This window comes from Miscanthus floridulus, chromosome 2 (genome assembly GCF_019320115.1).
Source record: "Miscanthus floridulus cultivar M001 chromosome 2, ASM1932011v1, whole genome shotgun sequence".
Lineage (NCBI taxonomy): Eukaryota > Viridiplantae > Streptophyta > Magnoliopsida > Poales > Poaceae > Miscanthus > Miscanthus floridulus.
In genome coordinates this window covers 161,799,147-161,820,027 of record NC_089581.1, presented here as the reverse complement: position 1 = coordinate 161,820,027, position 20,881 = coordinate 161,799,147, and the positions used below count along the sequence as shown (strand labels likewise).

The window sequence follows — 20,881 nt, the reverse complement described above, 5'->3', positions numbered from 1 at the left end:
TCGTCGTTGAGAACATTGACCCGGCCGCAGTTGCTGCAACAACTGTCAAACTTTTGGCTGCTCGATTCTCTGCTGCACGCGTCTGGTTCCTGACCCAAAACCTCAGCCCTGCCCACTGCCCACAGCCCACCCCATGTGTTTTGAAGATTCCACAGGTCCTATGTCACTGATCGGGCGATTTGTAAAAATAGAACCCGAAATATTTGTCGTTTGCAGATTTGACACTGCACCCATATTCATAGACACAGATGGACCTCATCCACTCGAAACATCGGTCGTTTGCAGATTTGATCACAGCATCGCTCAGATGAAATTATGGAAATACAGGTCGCATCAGCAAGACAAAAACTTTTGTGTAAAAAAAAGACAGATTTGATGGTCCTAATTAATTCCGGTTACATCTGCACAATACGGCATCTCGTTGCGGCCGGTAGGCCGGTTCAAACTCGAAGCAACGCATACGCATCGTGGTCCTGGTCCTGGACGGTCCTCGCGTGGCGTCCAGCTGTTCTGCGAGCGCACCTACCCCAGAAACCAGTCCGCGTTCCTTGCTAAGCTCGATCGCCACTTGGATTGCTTTGCTTGTCGCCAAATTTAGTCGTCGTCTACCTACTACTCTTGTAAGCCATCTCATTCTCACCAATATATATCCCTCTCCCTACCGCTCCTCGGTTGATCACGTAGCATTAGTAGTCGCGCTTGATTGAACTTGAACCGGCGGGGATGGGGGCGCTGGAGGAGCTCGTGGCGAAGGCGGGCGGGTGCGCGGTCATCGACGGCGGCTTCGCCACCCAGCTAGAGGCGCTCGGTGCCGACATCAACGACCCGCTCTGGAGCGCCGCCTGCCTCATCACCAGGCCGCACCTCGTCAAGGAGGTAACAGCCCTGGCCCCTGCGCTAACGCCCCGCCGACGTGCCGGCATGTGCACCTCCATCACGGGGGGCAAAGCCTGACTTAGACGCTGTTTATTATTGGTTTATAGATTGCAGACTTACGAGTTGGGCGATGCAATGCAACCCCCAACAGATGCCATCTGATTACTGTGTTTCTGTTCGCCGCGGCCCGCGAGAAATAAACTATTGCTGCGCTAGCTGTGAATGTGAAGATACTGAGTTTGCGCGTGTTGCTGATGATATTTTTTTTGGGAGTTGGTGACTGTATTCTAGCTGTATTTTTCCTATTAAAATCGATCTATATTACCGATACGCCGATACGGATATGGCGATATGGTGATACGGCATTTTCCAAAAACAAGGGTACGCTGATACGGCAAGTATATTAAATATACCAAATATCGGAATACATCTACTCATAATATTTTTCACTCTAGTAGAACAATCAATAAATAAAAATCGCAAAACATAGACACAAAGGTAGGTCATCTGATAATGCATTAAAGATAGCATAATACTTGGTCTTACAAAGATTAAGGCTTATTAGAGACAAATAGCTAGTGTCATATGAAGCGTCTAAGACAGTATACCAGTATAGTACTTGATTTTATGGTTCTTACAGCACAATAATAAATATTACGGTTGTGTAAATGGGCCACCAAGCTGGACTGCTAAGATGATATACTTCAATTTGGAGGGTTATAGGCTGTGAAGTATTGGATAAGTATCCGACAAGTATCGAGATTTAATTTATTTATTTTTATTGGTGATATTATCTGATGCTTCTCCGATACAGTATCAGAGGCGTATCAGAGTATCGGAGTATCCGATATGTAACGCGATACCGATACGCAACTTCGGCGAAGTATCGGAGTATCCTAGGAAATAAACTATTGCTGCACTATGTGAATGTGAAGATACTGAGTTTGCGCGTGTTGCTGATGATTTTTTTTTGGGAGTTGGTGATTGTATTCTAGTTGTATTTTTCCTATTAAAAATCGATCTATATTACAAAAAAGAGAGTAGTGGATCTATGGCCTGGGCAGGTCAAATGAACCAAGTCAAAGGAAGGAATTGAATTTGTCTGGCTCTTTGGTCTTGGGTGATGGTGGTGACTGGTGACCAGCCCAAGAACAAAATCCCCTTTCTTTCCTTTCTTGGTGGAAAGACAAACCTACATTTTTATTTGTGGATACCAAACATTCCCTGTGCCTTTTTTAGTCTTATAGGCAAGTTAGGCTTCAGGTGCTTTACTCCTGTAAATGTGGCCATTGTTTGTGCACAATCTGTCATCAGAAATCCAGAATAGCTTTCTGTGGCATGGAAGTGGCCATTGTTTAGTTGGGCACAATCTGTCATCAGAAATCCAGAATGGCTTTCTGTGGCATGGAAATTCTGGTCTTGTCCAAACTTTTTGAAGCGCCCACCATTAGATACAGGACAAACAAACCCTACCGCCACCGACCAGTGCATCTAGGACCACCTGGCAAGTCTCACGGACTGAGTTTGGATAAACAAGGACAGTGCAAGGAATTCAAACTTTTTTAATTGTCTCCAGCTATCCATTTTGACATCTTGCTATTTTACCTGTCCAGGTTCATATGCAGTATCTTGAAGCAGGCGCCGACATCATTATTTCATCATCTTACCAGGTACTACTGGTGGCTTTCATCTTCAGAACTATAGACATTGACCAGATTCTGCAGTTCATGGTTGTTTTAATGTTTAGAACTTCAAATGTTACTTACTGCATAGTGCATACACGTTTCTTTGCCTGCAGGCAACAATCCCGGGTTTCCTGGTTAGAGGAATGTCTGTTGATGAGGCGGAAGATTTATTGCGAACAAGTGTAAAACTGGCCGTTGAAGCTCGAGATGAATTCTGGAAGTCAGCACTGAGAAAGGCCAAGCCTATATACAACCGTGCTCTGGTTGCTGCATCCATTGGGAGCTATGGAGCCTATCTTGCTGATGGATCAGAGTACAGGTAACACGACCACACGAAACATGAGACAACATTAGATTCGGTGCCATTTTAGTAATGATAGTTACTTGTACATTCTAGAGACTGTCCTCGTGTTCTGTATGCCTATCACTCACACAAATTGGTCTCGCAGTGGATCATACGGAGCTGACATCACAGCCGAAAAGCTGAAGGACTTCCACAGGCGCCGGCTGCAGGTGCTTGCAAGTGCCGGCCCTGACCTGATTGCGTTCGAGGCCATTCCTAACAAAATGGAGGCACAGGTACATTCTAAATCAGGGCTCCATGTGAACAAACTGAAACATGATAGTTCAAGAACCAAAGGTTTGAACTGAACTTGTGCATGCCCAGCGTTCAAACTGAACCCTTTCTCGTGTAGGCATTGGTTGAGCTTCTAGAGGAAGAGAAGGTCCAGGTCCCTTCTTGGATCTGCTTCAGCTCCGTGGACGGCAAGAACCTGTGCTCTGGGGAGAGTTTCGCAGACTGCCTTAAGATCCTCAACGCAAGCGAGAAGGTGGCCGCTGTAGGGGTGAACTGCACACCACCTCAGTTCATCGAGGGCATCATATGCGAGTTCAGGAAGGTCTGCAGGCACCTCTAGGCAGAGCAGTTCCTTTCTGACATTTCATGCCATTTCTTCAGTTGTCTGGACATGATGACCTGTTAGGTCTGCTTCTTTTTAATCCATTCTCCCTTCTGTCTCCATCAGCAAACCAAGAAGGCGATTGCAGTTTACCCAAACAGCGGCGAAGTTTGGGACGGGAGAGCGAAGAGGTGGCTGGTGAGTAGACACCACAATTTTGCGCTTTTTGGGAACGGAAACAGGGAACTGATTATGTGATGCATTATGCATGACAGCCCGTCGAGTGCTTGGGTCACAAGAGCTTCGACGCGCTCGCCAAGAGATGGCAGGAGGCCGGGGCCAGCCTGATCGGAGGGTGCTGCCGGACCACGCCTTCAACTATTAGGGCCGTTTCCAAGATCCTCAAAGGAAGAACGGGACATTGATTTGTTCAGAATAGGAAGGACGGGACATTGATTTGTTCAGAATTGTGCTGTTGTTGCGTTATGTCAGTAGCCAGAATAACATTCAGAATACGCATCCTGCTGTTCTTTCTTTTCCCTTTCAGTTTGACCTCATTAAAAGAGGGTATCAATATAACTTTGCACTGTACTAGTTTGTAGTGTTGACTCACAGTAGTGCTTAGCCACCGATTCAGGTATGGATTTTAACAGTCAATGTTGTTTGGGTATGTTTACCAACTTAAGTATGGATTTAATCAAGACTACTAAAATTTCTTATCCGATTACTCTTGTGAAGAAAAGCTCATAGACATAGAATAATGAGGTTATCCAAAAGAACCTGTGCAATAGAACCTGCTACCTGCATTTGCTGGACAGATACAATGCTCGCCAAAGGCCCCGCCCGTTCGCTTCGCCGAAAGTTTTAGCTGTTCTGCTGATTTGGTAGCAGGGAAAACACTGTTTTACATGAAAAAATAAGCTGTAAAAGACAGATTATAAGAGAAGCGAACGGAACAAAAATGTTGACCGCCGTGAAATGAAAATACTCACGAACGAATTCAATTTACAATTTCGGCCTGGTTTAAATCCAGGACGTAAAGTTTTGAGGTGTCACGTTGGGTGTCACGTAGGAGTGTCGTATGGGGTGTTTGAATACTAATAAAAAATAAATTACAGAATTCGTCAGTAATCCGCGAGACGAAATTATTAAGCCTAATTAATCCATCATTAGCACATGTGTTACTGCAACATCACATTATTAAATTATGGACTAATTAGGCTTAAAAGATTCGTCTCGCAAATTAGTCGTAAAGTGTGCAATTAGTTATTTTTTAGGTGAGTAAAATACACTGGAGGTCCATTAACTTTCGGTGAAGTGTTATCTAGATCCATCAACTTTGAAACTGTATTTTTGGGTCCATTAACTTTCGTTTTGTGTCATCTAGGTCCATCAGCTTTGACTCTTGCATTTTTGGTCCATGAACTTTTAAAATGGTTCACTGCAGGTCCACGCATGCATGCACGCACATCGGCTTTTTGCGTCGGTGAAGCCATGCCTGCACTCGCCGCCGTCGCTCGTCTGCCAGGCATGCATGTGTGTTTTCCTGCTCGAATCATGACAGGGGCGCATCGCCGCGCGGCTGCCCGACGCGGCCGTCGACGACCTTCTCATCCCGAGCTACTCGTACCTCGTGGGGACGCTCTATGACATGGCGTGTCGCAGGTCCAGCAGCGGACGGTGGTGGCACGGACTCGCCGGCCACGCATTGAGCAGGCCCCTGAGTTCTGGTCCTTGTCGCTGACGAGCTCGGCCCTGGTGGCGTCGTCGGGGGTGTCGGGGAACCCGAATGCGGCGCCGCCGTCGATGGAGCGGAACAGCTGCACGTTCCATGTCTCGGGTCGTCCGGGAACATGACGGGCGACGGCGGGATGAGCTCGTCGGCGAGGTCCCGGAGCTGGATGAGCAGGTCCTTGCCGCCCTGCTTGCGCCACCACTGCTCGAAGTTGTAGAGCACGTCCCACGCCACGGGGCCCTCGAGGCGGCAGTGGATGTCGTGCCACGGCTCCCTCGGCCCGCCCTTGGCGATGGCGGCCGTTGCGAATTTTGGCTGGTGGAAGTCGTCGTGGTGCACGCCGTCTAGCGTCCAGAACAGCGAGTGGGACGGCGTGTCGTAGCGGCCGTCGCAGAGGTCCAGCCCGCCCACGAAGCTGAGGATCCTCCACTGCCGCTGCGACGACCGCGACACCGGCATGTCGTGGTCGACGACGACGATCTTCTGGTGGTGCGTGAACATGGTGGATATCTGCAGGTCCTGCACGATGCTCCCTGAGTCGTCGGGGTTCCGCAGGCACAGCACGCAATGCACGTCGGTGCCCTGGAAGTAGTTCATCGTCTCCTCGTCGTGGGTGGCCATGAGCCCGTCCTTCTTGAGAACCCCTATGGAGGTGCGATCGTCCTAGACAAGCATGAGCACGCAGACACCCTCGCTGGCCTTCTTCTTGAGCAGCTCGCCGAGCGTGACGCCGCCGCCGGGCCTGGGCAGGCGGGCGCCGTCCCTGAGCAGCGTGATCTCCGTGTACACCGACCACCCGATGATGTAGATGAGGTGCTTCGCGCCGCTGATGGCGTCGAAGATGTCCTCCCAGCACCGGTGCGCCTCGTAGCACCTACCGCCGTCGAGCGGGATCCGCGGGACGAAGCCGTCGAGGACGTGCGTGTCCAGGTACAACATGACCCTGCACCCCTGCTGCTGCGAGAAGAAGGTGTAGGGCACGCCGGGGTACTTGCCGCTGCGCACACCCCTGCCCCAGCTTCGGTCCTTGGAGATGTCGAAGTACTGGAGCTTGACGTGGACCTTCCCGCCACTCTCGAGCGGCTTGCGGTCCTTGCCATCGCCGCCGCCGTTGCAGAGGTGCAGCCAGTGGTCCACCTCGTGGTCGTCGAAGATGTCACGTACAGGGAGGTAGGCGACGCCGACGGTGGAGGCGCTGATGGGGTTCTTGGCCCGGATGGTGAAGATGACGTCGGAGGCGAGGTGCGCACAGTAGACGCGGAAGGACTCGTACCACCGCGGGCTAGCCGTCTCGTCGGTGAGCGTGCGGGTGCGGCCGACGCGGGCCTTGCCGAGCCCGATGGTGGCGTAGATCTTGCTGGTGCCCTTGCCCACGCCCACCGTGTCCTCGACCGTCTCAACCAGCTTGCGGAGGAACCCGGGAGCCTGGCTGCTGGGCCTGCTGGAGTTGGACAACTCCTCTGCCTCAAAGATGGTGACTTGAAGCGAGCCATGGAGCAGTATCCTCGCCATCCCTCCCGTCAATTTCAGATCACCTGCACATACATACGCAACCAGAGCCAATGTATGATGGCAAACGTACGTACAGATTCGAGCAGGAAAACACACATGCATGCCCGGCAGACGAGCGACGGCGGCGAGTGCTGGCATGGCTCCACCGACGCAAAAAGCCGACGTGCGTGCATGCATGCGTGGACCTACGGTGAACCATTTTAAAAGTTCATGAATCAAAAATGCAAGAGTCAAAGCTGATGGACCTAGATGATACAAAACGAAAGTTAATGGACCTAATAATGCAGTTTCAAAGTTGATGGACCTAGATGATACTTCACCAAAAGTTAATGAACCTCCGGTGTATTTTACTCTTTTTAGTTTGTATTTAATACTCATACATGTGTCTAAACATTCGATGCGATAGGGAGTAAGCTTTAGGGGAACTAAACAGGGCCTTAGATATACAAGTGCCACATTATTTCAAAAGACAACTGCAACCTGGCCCCGTTCGCTTCGCTGAAAAAATAAACCGAAACATTATTTCGACTGAAAAAACAAGTTGAAAAAGTACGGATTATAAGACATGTGAACAGAGCCATGATCTCTACGACCCAAGTATATTCATCAATCGACCTAAGGTCTTGTTTAATTCATCCCCCTAAAGTTTAGGGTTAACTAGATCTGTGTCATTATAATTTTATCGTTTTTGAAATATACCATTACTATTTAAGAAACTATGCTAGTACCATTATAATTCTTACTAAAGCTGAAATATGCTATTATATACGTTTGTAGCGTCTTTAGGCCCATGTGCAGGTTTATGGCCAATTTTATATTTTCGTATGGACCAAAATACCTCCTCTCACTCTATCTCACTTACATGCGGGCCCAACGTGTCATCCCCTTCCTCTGTCCTCTTGAACACAGCACATGCACAAGCTTTCGTCGATTCGGCCGGTGTAGGCCTCGCCGGCGACGAGGAGCTAGCCCATGACCTTCCTGCCTCCACACGCCGGCTCCCCTGTAGGCTGTAGCAACCCCCCGCGCGGCTGGAGCAGCCCCCGTGCGGCGCGGCGCGGCTAGCCTCGCTGCCTGCTCACCCGGAATGATTCAACCATGGCGGCGGCATGGAGGACCTGCGGGCCAGCAGATACATGGAGGACCCGCTCGTCGCCCCCGCATCAAGCTAGCCGGCCCCCACGCCTCCTCTATCGACGCCGCCACGCGCAAGCTCCGCGGAGGCGGCTCCAGCGGCGAGCGGAAGCACCGTGGTGTCTGAGTCGTCGTCGTCGTCGTCCTCGTGCTCCCTGCTGCCGCCGCAGGAGTCGCTGGTGGCGGTGACGGTGGCGGTCGCTGGACCTCAGCCTGGCGCTGCTGGCTGCGGCGGCCGCGCAGCCCTACCATCTGTTCATGGACCCGGCGGCGGCTGTGGCGCCGGCGCTGCTGCAGTTCCTGCCGCCGAAGAGCGAGGAGGAGCAGAGCTGTTCTGGGTGATTGTCGTCGTCTTCTGTGGTGTTCGACGCGGCGCCGCCGTCCGTGGGCCTGGGGCTGGACCTCAACCTGGCGCTGCTGCTGGCAGCCGAGATGGTCATGTGATTGTGATTGCCGTCGTCCAGGAGACTAATCGATTGCTTAATTAATTATTAGTAGCTAATCGATCGAGGCAGTCGTCAGGTGTAAATAGCCCTGTTTTCTTTGTTTGGTGCGCCGAGGGGAGCGACGCCGGGCGAGGAGGCGTCCAGCGACCGGAGATGGAGAAGACAGAGGGTGGGAGAATGTGTGAAAGGCTGACAAATGGGCCCTGTGTGTCAGTGAGTGTGAGAGGAAAAGAGGAAGGGGCAATCTTGTCTATACGGTACCATTCTATATGCGTGACAGTGGGCCCAAGTCATCTCCAAACGTATAGGCCTGTTCGCTTAAACTTATCAGCCGACTTATCAGCTAGAATCTACAGTATTTTTATCTCACAACAAATTAGCTTCAGTCGACTTTAATACCGGCCGAATAATGGCATAGTTTCAATGGTGTGTTTCAAACATCTACAAAGTTTCAATAACAGTGGCATAATTTTTTAAATAGTAACGGTGTGCTTTCAAAACAGTGAAGTTATAATGACAGATTCTAATAAAGTTGACTCCCTATTCCATTAAATATTTAGACACATATATATAATATTAAATATAGACTAAAAAATAATTAATTATACAGTTTACGACTAATTTACGAAACCAATCTTTTAAGTCTAATTAGACCATGATTTACCAATGTGGTGCTCCAGTAGCACATGTACTAATGATAGATTAATTAAACTTAATAAATTCATGTCATTAATAAATTCGTCTAGCAGATTACTAATATATTCTGTAATTTATTTTTTTATTAGTATCCGAATACCATATACGACACCGATGTGATACCTCAAAACTTTCCACACCGGATTTAAATAGGGCCTAAACTGTCCTGGCAACAACAGAGATGGCTATGTTCCAAACTACAGTGCACACATAAATAGTAGGTGATCACTAGCCTACTGAAGGTCAGATGAGTTGCAAGTCTTTTTGTACAACCTGAAGTTTATTTGGATGCATTCAGGACTATACGTACTACTACAAAGTACATATTGTACCGATACACAACGGATCTCTCAATAAGGATCCTCCAACTTTATTTCAAGTTCAGCATCCCCAGTAGCTTCCAACAGGTCCACTATTTTCTTCGGACCATGAGTTGGGACTGATTGGCCCTCGGCATAACCAATCATTAGAAGCTTCCCTATCTTCGCCCTCCAATCAGCAACACATTTCTCAGTCCACCTATCATGGACCACGCGATCACGGTAGTTGACCATCGTGCCAAGCCCAGTGTTTCTTACCCAGCCATATTCTTCCAAAACATGTGCCTCGCCTTCTGTTAAATCTTCACCAACCTGAAACATACAATGGAAGCACAACAAAGTAAAAAGCAATGAGCTCTCATTTCTCAACCTAGCACACCTGGCTCTCAAATTCTCAATGCATTGTTCTAGAGAGATAATAAACATTGAGACTTGACTCTTATAATGGTTAACTACAGGACCTCATCTTAATTACTCTACATCAAGTGAATGCAAAGATTCTCAATTTTTTTGGTTGGAAGAGGTTACATAAGGAGTTGAACTAGAGCACGATTCAGAAAATCAGTAGCAAAGCCACATTCGTGTTTAAGCATCAAATTCTGGAACATATAAATTTCACCATAATCAGAAGCACATAATAGTGCGAAGAGACTGAAAAAGATAAACCAGTGCCTTTAATAGCCCATATACTCAGCCTTATACGAGCGGGTGCTCCTACTTGTTACCACATAATCCCAGTCTCCCTGGTTAGGTCATAATAGGCCCAGTTACACCATACAATCACTACTAGGTAGGTGAGTTGGCACTTAATAGTTATTAAAATCTTGAAAATAAATTCCATAGAAGCAAGAAGCCTTACCAGTAACGGCCTGTTTTCAATAAGAGCTGTCCTTCCACAGCCACTAAGCTTCATTGCAACAACCAGCCTACGGATCTGCCATTCTATTGGAGTTGATTGGACCACCTCAAAGAAGTATGTTGCATAACCATATTCAGGACGCTCAAGAACTATCCTGTGTAACAGATGAAAAGGACAACAGTTATAACAAGTCTTTAAACCATTTTGACAAGAAATATTGGACAAGGATCAATCAATAAGAGGCACCTATTATGGCTTCTAAATACAAAAATAAAGGATTGCAGATCCCTGCACCATCCCCATTCCACAGGACAGTCACGGAACTGAAGGTATCGTGACTACAAGAGAGAGAGAAAATGAATAAAGCTCTCAAGTTAGCATGAAATGGAAACTTAATGGCCAGAGTGTATCAATGTGACAAACATACCTGCTCAATAAGAGAAATTAAACAGGATAAGCAGTAAATCGCCTTTCCCCCCCTTTCGTATCTAGCTACTGACAGTAAATCGCCTTTTCCCCTCTTCGGAAATATCTGCACATTGAAACAAATAGCATTGTCAACTGAAGGTGATGTTGTTTTATATTTAGTCCATATGACAAAAGATGGAACTACAGTACCTCGACAGAGATATCAAGTACAAGCCTGTCTACTAACTGTTTCATCGGTTACTTAAATGGCAATACACAAGTTTAAACTATATTACAGAGTAGCATCATATTGTATGTCAAGGGGGGTACATGCAGAGCCCCTCCAGAGTCTAAACAGAGGTATATATTATTTAACCATGTGTATGGTCAACACAGCATTCTTAATGGTGACACCAATGATCTTAACTATTTTCCAATTGGTGGTCTCAAAGTATTTTGAACTTAAAATCAGTGGCGGAGCTAGGTGCAACTTTAAGGAGGGGCCAATTTTGCCTTATGAAGATCAATTTGTACACAGATGCTAGAGCAAATAATCACTAATCACAAATTTGCTGCTAATTAATACTGTAAAAAACCAACAAAAATATCAAGTAGATTCTATTAAGTACAGATTATCATTTATATAGTCACATCTAGTATAACTGTATATGTCATATAGCAAATAACTCTGCAGATGAGTATGAAAATTGGAAGAAAAAAAACATTGAACATTGATTATTAGCCTATATAACTACTGCTTAGCCTATAGCAAGGGGCGGGGGGGGCAAGGCCCAGGTTGGCCTAGCCTGGCAAGGCCCAGGTTGGCCTAGCCTGAGCTCCGCCAGTGCTTAAAATTTCTGTATAGTAGTTATTTAAGCTGCAAACGATGTCCAAACAGTAAGTGGCAGACTGGTACCAGATTGCTAGTGGTTCTTAAGTTCACTGAATGGCTTGCAATAAACCAATTTACATCGAGAGAATTCCTTATTTGACACCAGACAAATGACCCGTTCCTTTCTTGGCCCTCAAAAAATTTCCGTTCCCTATTTGACACCGAGTTCAACTTTCGTTCCTTATACGACACTCCGTCGGGTTTGTCATCCGTGAACCGTTAACTGACATGTGGGCCCCACCACCCTTCTCCCCTTAACTAACATGTGGACACCAGACAAAACGACGGCGGCGCTTGGACGGGGCACATCCACGCGTGGAGGTGGCGGCGCAGGCGCGCTCACGCGGCCAGGGGCGCGTCCCGTCCCCGCAGCTCACCCCGCACCCGCTCCCGTCGCTCCACTTCTTCCGCTCCCTGCCCAACGGCGCAGACCTCCTCGCGCACCCGCAGCACCTCCTCAGCTGCTACGTCTCCCTCCTCCACTCCTTCGCGCGCTCCAGGGAGACCGTCGGCCCCAACGCCGCCGGCCAGGCGCGGCAGCTCGTCGCTGAGCTGCGCGTGCACGGGGACGCTGTCCTGAGGCACCTCGCGCCGGCATCGTCGGCCTCGTTGATCCGCAGCCTCGCGGCGTTCGGACTCTCCGAGGAGCTGCTGTGGGTGTGGCAGGCCATGCGCCTCGCCGGCATTGAGGATGTACTCCTGCTCCGTGCTGAGCGCCGCGATGAGCAGCGATGGCTTCTTCACCCAGAGAACGCAGCAGTCGTTGTTGGCCAGAAGCCACTTGTGAGCATTCATGCTGAAGGAGTCCACGGCTTCGGCGCCGTCGATCAAGTGGCGGAACTCCGGGCAGACGAGCGCCGAGCCCGCGTAGGCCGCATCCACGTGGACCCAGACACCGTGCGTCGCCGCGACGGCGCACAGCTCTCGGATAGGGTCCACGGGCGTGGTCTGAGTGGTTCCGACCGTCGCACACAGGAAGAGCGGGACCAGCCCGGCGTCCACGTCCGCTTGCATGGCGGCCTGCAGCTCGGTTGGCGAGAGCGCGAACATCGCGCGGCGACAATGGCGCAGAGGATGGCCTCGCACGTGGTGCCGAGAAGCGTGCCTCCTCCGCCGCCGCAGAACATCAGGCTCTCCGGCAGGTGGACCGCCTTGCCGAGCCAGTCCACGACGACCATCTCCAGCTCCGTGGCGGCTGGCGAGGCGGCCCACGTGAAAGGAACAACGCTGATGCCGGCCGTGAGGGCCTCGCCGAGGGCACCGACGGTGCTGCTGGACGCGGGGAAGTGCGCGAAGTGGCGGGCGCTCTGCCAGTGCGTCATGCCAGGCAGGATAAGGTCACGGACGTCTCGCAGCGCGGTACTGAACGCGTCAGACTCCGGACGCGACGGTGCGTTCGCGGGGAGCTGGTGGTGCATGCAGGAAGCCAGGGTTGACGCTGGGGTGCACGGGGTAGTCGTCCATGCGGGCGTAGTAGTCGGCGATGAAGTCGATGACCTGGTGGCCCTGCCGGCGGAACTCGTTGGGGTCGAGCAAGTAGGAGTGCTTCTTCTCCGGCGGAACTCGGCGATGAAGACGGAGCACGGAGCAGGAGTACATCCTCAAAGACGCCCCCCGTGACGACGACGGCGGCGTTGGCGGCTTAGGCCTGCCGTTGAAGATGGCGTTGAGGAACCCGCGAGCCGCGCACTGAGGGACGCCGGCCTCCTTGGCAGCCTTCTTCTCCGGCGCGGGCTCGGACTTCGCGGCGGCGGCGACGACGCTCGAGACGAGAGCCCGTCATAGCTGGAGCACTCGGAGAGTCGGAGAAGCTCGACGTGGTGGCACCGTGCGGCCCTGGAGCCGCTGCCGCCGCCTTGCTGCCACGATAGCTCCTCGCCGCGGGGATGGGACGCGCCCCTGGCCGCGCGAGCGCGCCTGCGCCGCCACCTCCACGCGCGGATGCGCCCCGTCCAAGCGCCGCCGTCGTTTTGTCTGGTGTCCACATGTCAGTTAAGGGGAGAAGGGTGGTGGGGCCCACATGTCAGTTAACGGTTCATGCATGGCAAACTTGACGGAGGGTCGTATAAGGAACGAAAGTTGAACTCGGTGTCAAATAGGGAACGGAAATTTTTTGAGGGCCAAAAAAGGAACGGGTCATTTGTCTGGTGTCAAATAAGGAATTCTCTCATTTACATCAGCACTTGCAAGAAAATGGAATTAAACACTGCTACCTACATCCTGAAATATAAGGGATCCATGTTTATCCTAAGTCAAACTGTATTAACTTTTACTAAATTTATATAAAAGAAATAGTTACGACATCAAACTAACATCATTAGATACATTATGAAATATATTTTGATAATTTACATGTTTGATGTTAAAGATGTTGATACTGTTCTCTATAAATTTGGTCGAACTTTGCATGGTTTGACTTATGAAAAACTTGGATCCCTTATATTTCAGGACAGAGGGAGTATATCTTAAGCCCCCTTTGGCACGGCTCATCCAAAACGGCTTCACCGGTGAAGCCAAAGCCGGTGAAGCCAGAAAAACTGGCTTTTCCCGGCTTCTAGTTCATTTTAACCTCGGCTTACAAAACGGCTTCACGCTACAGTGCCTCGATTTGCGCAAAATAGATGAAGCTGAAGCCGGCATAAGCCGTGCCAAAGAGGCCCTTAATCTAGTTGACAGGCTTACAGCACATCTTTGGAAAACTGTTCAATCCGCTTCCAGTTACAGGAAAATTTAAACTATTCCCACTGTTAAAATTAAAATTTTCATGTCAAAGCCAGCATCACCACTTCAAAGTACAGGACCATATATAAATGTTGCAAGTGTAGTTTGTGACTCATCACCAAGTTGTGGGATTATAAATATTACACCAAATCAAACTGCCTGTGGTTCAGTTAAGAAAATCATGTGTCATGCTAAGCACTGTTGTAGAACATCTTACATTTGCAATGACGTTTTCAAGATCTTCAAAGTTACTTTCTGTAGAATCTGCTATCATTTCATTATCTTCTTCAGCACCATAAAGTTTGATTTCTTCAACCGCTATTCCTCTGTTTAAAAGAATCTGCACGACAAAAAGAAAATGCACCAGAGAGTATCACAGGCTGAATGATTTTCCACAGCGTTATTATATTCATATACAATTATATATGCAATAAATGATCACCTGTAGAAGCCCTGGAGCATCTTCATCAAGTGCCTTTTCAATTGAATCCCTGCACAGCATATTTGTAACCATAGTCCCCCACCAAAAAAGTGTAAACCTTAAAAGAAAAGACAAGTTACTAATGAAGCGTACGTGGCTGTTTTCTTCCTCCTTCGACGAGAACAGTAAGAAACACCCTCCTTGACAGTGTAAGCATCTTCTTCAAGCGTTTTTTCAGTTGAATATCTGCAAAGATGCTATTCATAAGCATGTTGTGCAGCATACAATATAAAATGAAACAAGTCATTGCTGCAGCATACCTTATTTTCCTTTTTCTGCGTTGTCGGGAACTGAAAGAAACATTCTCACATAAGCCAGGCAACTCACAGTCCGGTAGTTCATCTTTTACTCCTAAAGATGGTACTGAGCCTTTGACGTGAGTAGAATTTGCTTGAGGAGATCCAGAAGGGCCAATCTCATAACCTTCTAATGCAGGCTCCAGTTTTACATCAGCCAGATGAGCCCCTTGTTTTCTTGCAACCAGCTCACTGTTTTCACTCATACCAGTTGCAGTGCCACCTATCTGGTTTTCGGAACCCTCCACTGGATCATGACAATATCCAAATTCACATAGGGATGGGTTAGTATGAGATGACATGCCAGAAATATTCAGGAAACCTGAGTTTCGTGCATTAGCTTGTTTAGCAATACACGTTGCAGAATTATTGTTTTCTTGACATTTAAATGGACACTAGGCATGACCGAGCAAGGAGTTGAGTAAATATAAGGCATGTCATGTCCAGCCTCATAAGTTGGTTGACATAACCATTAATTTAAAGAAATTGTAACTGTTTGTTTTTAGGACCATCAGGAGAGCAATAAACTACACTCATGCAGAATTTACAGTGTAGCTGTCCAGTGCCCTATGAGTTTATAACATGAACTACTTCCAACAAAACATTCCCTAAAAGACATTTGGGTACCTGGAAGATCTTCACCAAGTAACCTCCTGTTGCTGCTATCATCCATGGGATTACTCTCTATAATAGGAGGTGCAGAAGAAATTTCCTGTATGAAGTATGATAAGGCCAAAAGACCAGGTTCTCAGAGGGGGGCAAAAAGGTAATAGAATCTCATGCTAGCTGGATGTAATAATTATTATTAACACAGTACAGCAAACAAATCTGTGCAAATATACAGCACCACAGTGAGTATTTTATTAATATTAATTGATGTGTAAAACACATTTGACGCCAGTAAATTTAGATGTAGTTTCAACACTCCTTTTAATATCATTTTTGAGTTGCAGCAGCTTGCCTCAATGACATTATTGTATTTTTGGAAATGGATCTCGTAAACCAGGCACGGATCATCAATCTCAGTGACCCCATAAGCAAATCCACTCATAAATTAATAGCAACATTCACTAAACAGGCTTGAATAATATTATAATTTCACACACCAGATTTGGATCATCTTTCTTGGTGTTTAAAGTATAAAAATTAAAAATAAATAAAATGAAAATTGGGAAATGACAAGCATAGGTTCTAGGTAAATAGCACCAGTGCTAATGTGATGCAGATAGAATTGAGCAAGCGAAAAGCGTGGAATTTTCTAGAAGTTTCATAGAAATGCATAACAATTAATCGGATAACCAAGACAAGTGTATCAACACCTGCAACATGCTGCATATATCTTCTTTGTGTGTTGTTCCCTCATGATTTCTGCAAGAAAAAATAACTGAATAATGTTATGCATATAACAAAAGAAATCATAGCCCTCTTTAATAATCAATATATGATCTGCTAGTTTCCACAAACATTATAGATTTCCCGACTGATACTGTAGCAAGCCCTGACCTTTTGTCTGCTAGAAGGATCCTGTAGCGCTCTTTCAGAGGTATATGATCAAGCTCGTCAGTCCCAGTACAGATTTCAGGGTTAAAACCTTTGGCACATTCCACACTTGAATCTTTTTGTGTGGAAACATACTGCAAAGATTCTCCATAGACAATCATCCATTCAGTGTGAAACCTTAAAAAACTAACTCATAAGAAGCTTCAGGAAATAGCATGTCTACTAACCTGAAACAACTAACTAATATGGACTTGAGAATAACTACAATGAAATTGGAAGAATAACACAAGACGAAAAAATAGAGAATAGGTGATAAGAGAAAATAAGGAACTACAGGACAAAGCAATAGAAGCAGATTAACAGTGCAAAACAGATCAATCTCTATATATGAATACCTCCAGATACCATGGTCAATGTTTTAATCTAGGTTCAAACAGAAGCAACAACAACTCTGGTTTACTCCTTTCAACAAAAGTATCATTGCAAGGGTTGTAACATATATGAGTAAATGAATTGTGTAAACATTTCTATGAAGTCCAGCTTTTCATAGGATGTGAATGGTCAAGCCCAGATCTGTCTGTCAAGGGTAATACTAAAATAGAAATACATTTTTTTACCATAATTTCTGAAAAACTTCAAAAACTGTTTTGTTTTTTGCTGTATCATTTGCCTAACCAAATTATTGTACGCATTGAAAATACTGAACGCCGCAAAAAAGGCAGAGACAAAAATGTTAGTAAATCATATCCCTTTTTCCAGCTTTGGTGATCAAACACGTTTTTTGTGAGGTGCGATTGATCCAGCATATTTCAATTGTTCTTTAGTAGTGACAATTGACAAGTCAGAGGAGGTGAGACTCGACGTGAAACTACAAGACAAGAATTATAGGAATTTCTAATCTTATAGGTATGGACATTGATAAGAAAGTACCCAATCGGATTCAATACGAGCTTCCTCAGCCATTCCACACAGGCTGTTCCGTGATGCAAGAAATATTTTTGAGACCACTATCTCTGACTCTGCCTTTACTGTGTTATGTAAATGATACTGATGTAATCTCCAGTCAGTTTCCTGAGAGCTTTTATCACTCGTCATGTCTGAATACAGGGCAAACACCTCTTTGCAACCTCGCAGTGTTCCATCCAGAATGATCGATCTAGGGGTTCCAATTTTCTTCCAGCAGTTATTTGCATCATTCTCATTGTTGTACGTCTCAAAACTTCTATGGAAGAAGTATGATGCACGGCCATCTTGCCTAACACCTGCAAGATTGCAGTTAAACTGTAACATACGCTGACAGATAAGTAGCCAGAATAGTTGTGGCGTTACTTCAATAAAATTAAATACCCGGTATATCTTGAGGGCGACTGCAAAAAAATCCTTGTCTATCATCATCAACAAATTTAATAAACTTGTTGATAAATGGATGGCGCTCAGCTAGACCACTCCCCACTTCTGCTGCTAAATGCCACAGAAGATCACTATCACTGGGGTTAAATTCTACACCCCTTGGCAGCCCTGGCCAACTCTGCAAGCACAATGGTCCAGTAAAGGCCTACCCTTGGGAGGGGGGAGGGAAAACAGTAAAACAAACTGTTAAGCTGTTAAATGGCATTCATTTTATTATTTGAAAAATATGCACGTTCGTCCACACATAACAGCATCATTCCTCAAAGTTCAAAATAATAGTACCTGGCAATACATCGATACGGCAGGATCAGGGGCGGACCCAGTAAAGGACATGGGTGTACAGATGTACACCCAATAACTTCTGCAAAAAAAAAAGGAAGTTAGTAGGCATAATACATATATAATAAAGTTGTAATTAGATGAGATCCGAAATACAAATGCCCAAATACATTAAATTAGGGTTCGGGTGCTCGGTTTCGCACAGCGGGAAGGGAAAGGAAGGAGTGCGCATACCTGGTGGGTGCTCGTCGCCGGCGAAGGGCCCAACGAAGACCTGGCGAAGGGACCGACGACGCTAGACCTGGGCACCTGGGAACCAGGCGTACGGCGGCGGTCGGCCAGTTGCGCCAGGACTGAGAGAGAGCGCGCGCTCGCGAGCGAAAGGGAGAAGAACAGGCAGGCGGTGAACGTAGGTAGGTCCGGTGCTATTTGGATCCTGCAAGGCCGCTCCGAAAAAAGGCCCGTTGGATAGTTGTGTGCGGCCCGCTTTTCTGCTGTGGGTTGAAGGACGGTCTACAAAGCCTGCAAAATTCCACAACACAGGCCTGAGGCGCTCCCATAGTCCCATGTGGAATACCAGCATTCTAATAAAAATAGGGAGTTACTATATTTCAGTCGCCTGAAATATATGAACCATCTCAAGCGACGTCCAGGGCCCTTGGGTCTGCATCTAAGGGTCAGATCTGTTCTCTGTTGTTTTTCTGTAGCAGGCAACAAAACAGGTCCGCAAATGAACCCGCAAACCCAACCAAAGCAGCTACCGGGTCCGCCAAACCTTAGCGGGTGCAAGATCCGATACCCGCTATATCAAATAACTATTTATTCGACCCACAAAGCAGCTATTCGGCCCAATATTCGACCCAATAAAACAGTACACAGAAATTATAGCTCTGCCACTACACCCTCCAGTAAGAAAGAAACACCCCCAATCAATCTGGATCTAGAAGGGGAATTAAAGTAGAGAGAAGAGCGAAAATTAGAGAATAAATGCACAGGTAAACACACAAGAAGATGAACAAGGGCAAAGGATATGATCTGCCTAGGAAAAAAGTACTAACCAGCAAGATTATTCTATTTCTTGCCTTCATCTCCCTTTTCTCATTGCATCAGTTCACTGAAACACCTGAACCGTAATCATCTTGCTTCTGTCTTCTTTGTTGCTGTTGCTATAGCTCTATAGTTATCCAAAGTAAAGTACACTTGTCAAATCGATTTAGATTTTCAGTTATCTGTCTCCAACAATTACAAATCATAACAGTGACCATAGAGCAAATATAGTGGGATCCATGCCTACATGGTGGTTGATGACTACAAGAACAATGTGTTATGAACCTAGGCAACTTGTATAGGATTTAGGGGCAACTTGTATAGAATTCAGAGGCAACTTGTAAAGGATTTAGGGGCAACTTGTATAGAATTTAGAGACAACTTGTATAGGATTTAGGGGAAACTTGTATAGAATTTAGAGGCAACTAGTATAGGATTTAGAGGTAACTTGTATAGGATTTAGAGGTAACTTGTATAGGATTTTGGGGAAACTTGTAAAGAATTCAGAGACAACTTGATCATAAATTGATCAGCTTGTGGAATTCCTTGCACATGACAGAATTGCCATAGAGGCAGACACCCTTCTTTTTTGCTTGTTTGTTTTGGTTGTAAGTTTAGATGACAACCACAAATGTCACTGCCCACTGGCTGACTGCAATGCAAAAGATCTTCTTACACCTAAAAATAACAGTTTGTTGCATGCTTATGCAGGTTCACAACGAAGGACTGCATCAAATAGGAGATGAAGACTTCTTAAGGGAAATGGGTATTGGATGTGATGACACTGGACTAGAACTTACACAATTATCAGAGATAACAGCTAACATACATTGTGAACAGGTTTGAAAAATTGATTTATCTTATTATATGCAGAGTGCTTTGGCAGTGTTGCTTTCACTAATCGGTTTATCTTAATATATGCAGAGTGCTTTAGCAAGAGATTTAGAAGCCAATATTCAAAGTTACTACAATTTTGATTCAAACATTGTAAACCCCAATTATACTAATGAGGTAAATAAAAATTACAGTTATTACATATTAAGAAAACTACAATTGCAATGCTACAAACTTGTAATTTAGACTATTCCTAATTACAACTACTGATATTTGAGTTTCTTTTTGTTTGTTTGTAATGAACAGGATAATTCATCAGCACTACTAGACTACAACTGTTATGGACAGGATAGTCTTCTTCATATACAGGGTGCGTCCGAAAGAGAAATTGAATTCAATCCTGAGAGCTACTACATGTTTCATACAAACATTGAAAATGCCAACAATACTCATGAGGTAAAAAGAAATTCAACTTATAACACATATTGTCAGTGTGACATATATAAGTTCATCAAACCCTGTACAAAAAATATAATAATAATAATGCAGCAGGCACTACAAGTTTGACTTACTTTGTCTTGCTTCGATGTGTTATTCCACTACTTTGTCTTCCTCTCTATCTCCTTAGCATTTGACTAACCTCATGCTGTAACAGCAGAGCTCAATACCACCAGTGAACTGCAGCAGCTATGGACAAGAACAAGAAATGCAGAGACAAGAAGTGAGATTCCTAAAACTCGTATTTCATAATTTTTTTTAAAAAAATGGGTACTAACAAAAGAACTAAGATTTTATTGTAATGGTGAACCCCAAAATTTGCAGGAGATCATGTCACCAGGAGGAACAAGTTA

General features: G+C 46.2%; 2 protein-coding genes and 2 pseudogenes across 3 annotated transcripts; 1 reads left to right on the top strand and 3 right to left on the bottom strand.

Moving 5' to 3' along the window:
* The first annotated feature begins 521 nt into the window (after nucleotides 1–521).
* LOC136540383 (homocysteine S-methyltransferase 1) lies at nucleotides 522–4,054 on the top strand. The gene is made up of 7 exons (XM_066532383.1): nucleotides 522–876; nucleotides 2,490–2,546; nucleotides 2,675–2,880; nucleotides 3,011–3,140; nucleotides 3,257–3,460; nucleotides 3,587–3,658; nucleotides 3,736–4,054. The coding sequence occupies exons 1-7, from the start codon at nucleotides 724–726 to the stop codon at nucleotides 3,883–3,885; spliced, it is 972 nt and encodes a 323-aa protein (XP_066388480.1). The 5' UTR covers nucleotides 522–723; the 3' UTR covers nucleotides 3,886–4,054.
* Nucleotides 4,055–5,070: 1,016 nt separating this feature from the next.
* Nucleotides 5,071–6,707, bottom strand: LOC136537359 (phospholipase D alpha 1-like; annotated as a pseudogene).
* Nucleotides 6,708–9,046: 2,339 nt separating this feature from the next.
* On the bottom strand, nucleotides 9,047–18,579 carry LOC136535427 (uncharacterized). Of its 2 annotated transcripts, none has more exons than XM_066527694.1 (15): nucleotides 18,384–18,579; nucleotides 18,153–18,231; nucleotides 17,808–18,015; nucleotides 17,391–17,722; nucleotides 16,464–16,594; nucleotides 16,280–16,328; nucleotides 15,588–15,672; nucleotides 14,925–15,207; nucleotides 14,758–14,850; nucleotides 14,626–14,674; nucleotides 14,401–14,523; nucleotides 10,590–10,694; nucleotides 10,409–10,500; nucleotides 10,163–10,316; nucleotides 9,047–9,615 (listed from the first exon to the last, which is right to left on the bottom strand). In XM_066527694.1, the coding sequence occupies exons 2-15, from the start codon at nucleotides 18,201–18,203 to the stop codon at nucleotides 9,334–9,336; spliced, it is 2,037 nt and encodes a 678-aa protein (XP_066383791.1). In that variant the 5' UTR covers nucleotides 18,204–18,231; nucleotides 18,384–18,579; the 3' UTR covers nucleotides 9,047–9,333. The 2 variants fall into 2 exon arrangements, with proteins under 2 accessions (XP_066383791.1, XP_066383796.1); XM_066527699.1 differs by having other exon boundaries at nucleotides 18,153–18,228.
* LOC136535445 (tyrosine decarboxylase-like) lies at nucleotides 11,793–13,359 on the bottom strand (annotated as a pseudogene).
* Nucleotides 18,580–20,881: the final 2,302 nt, after the last annotated feature.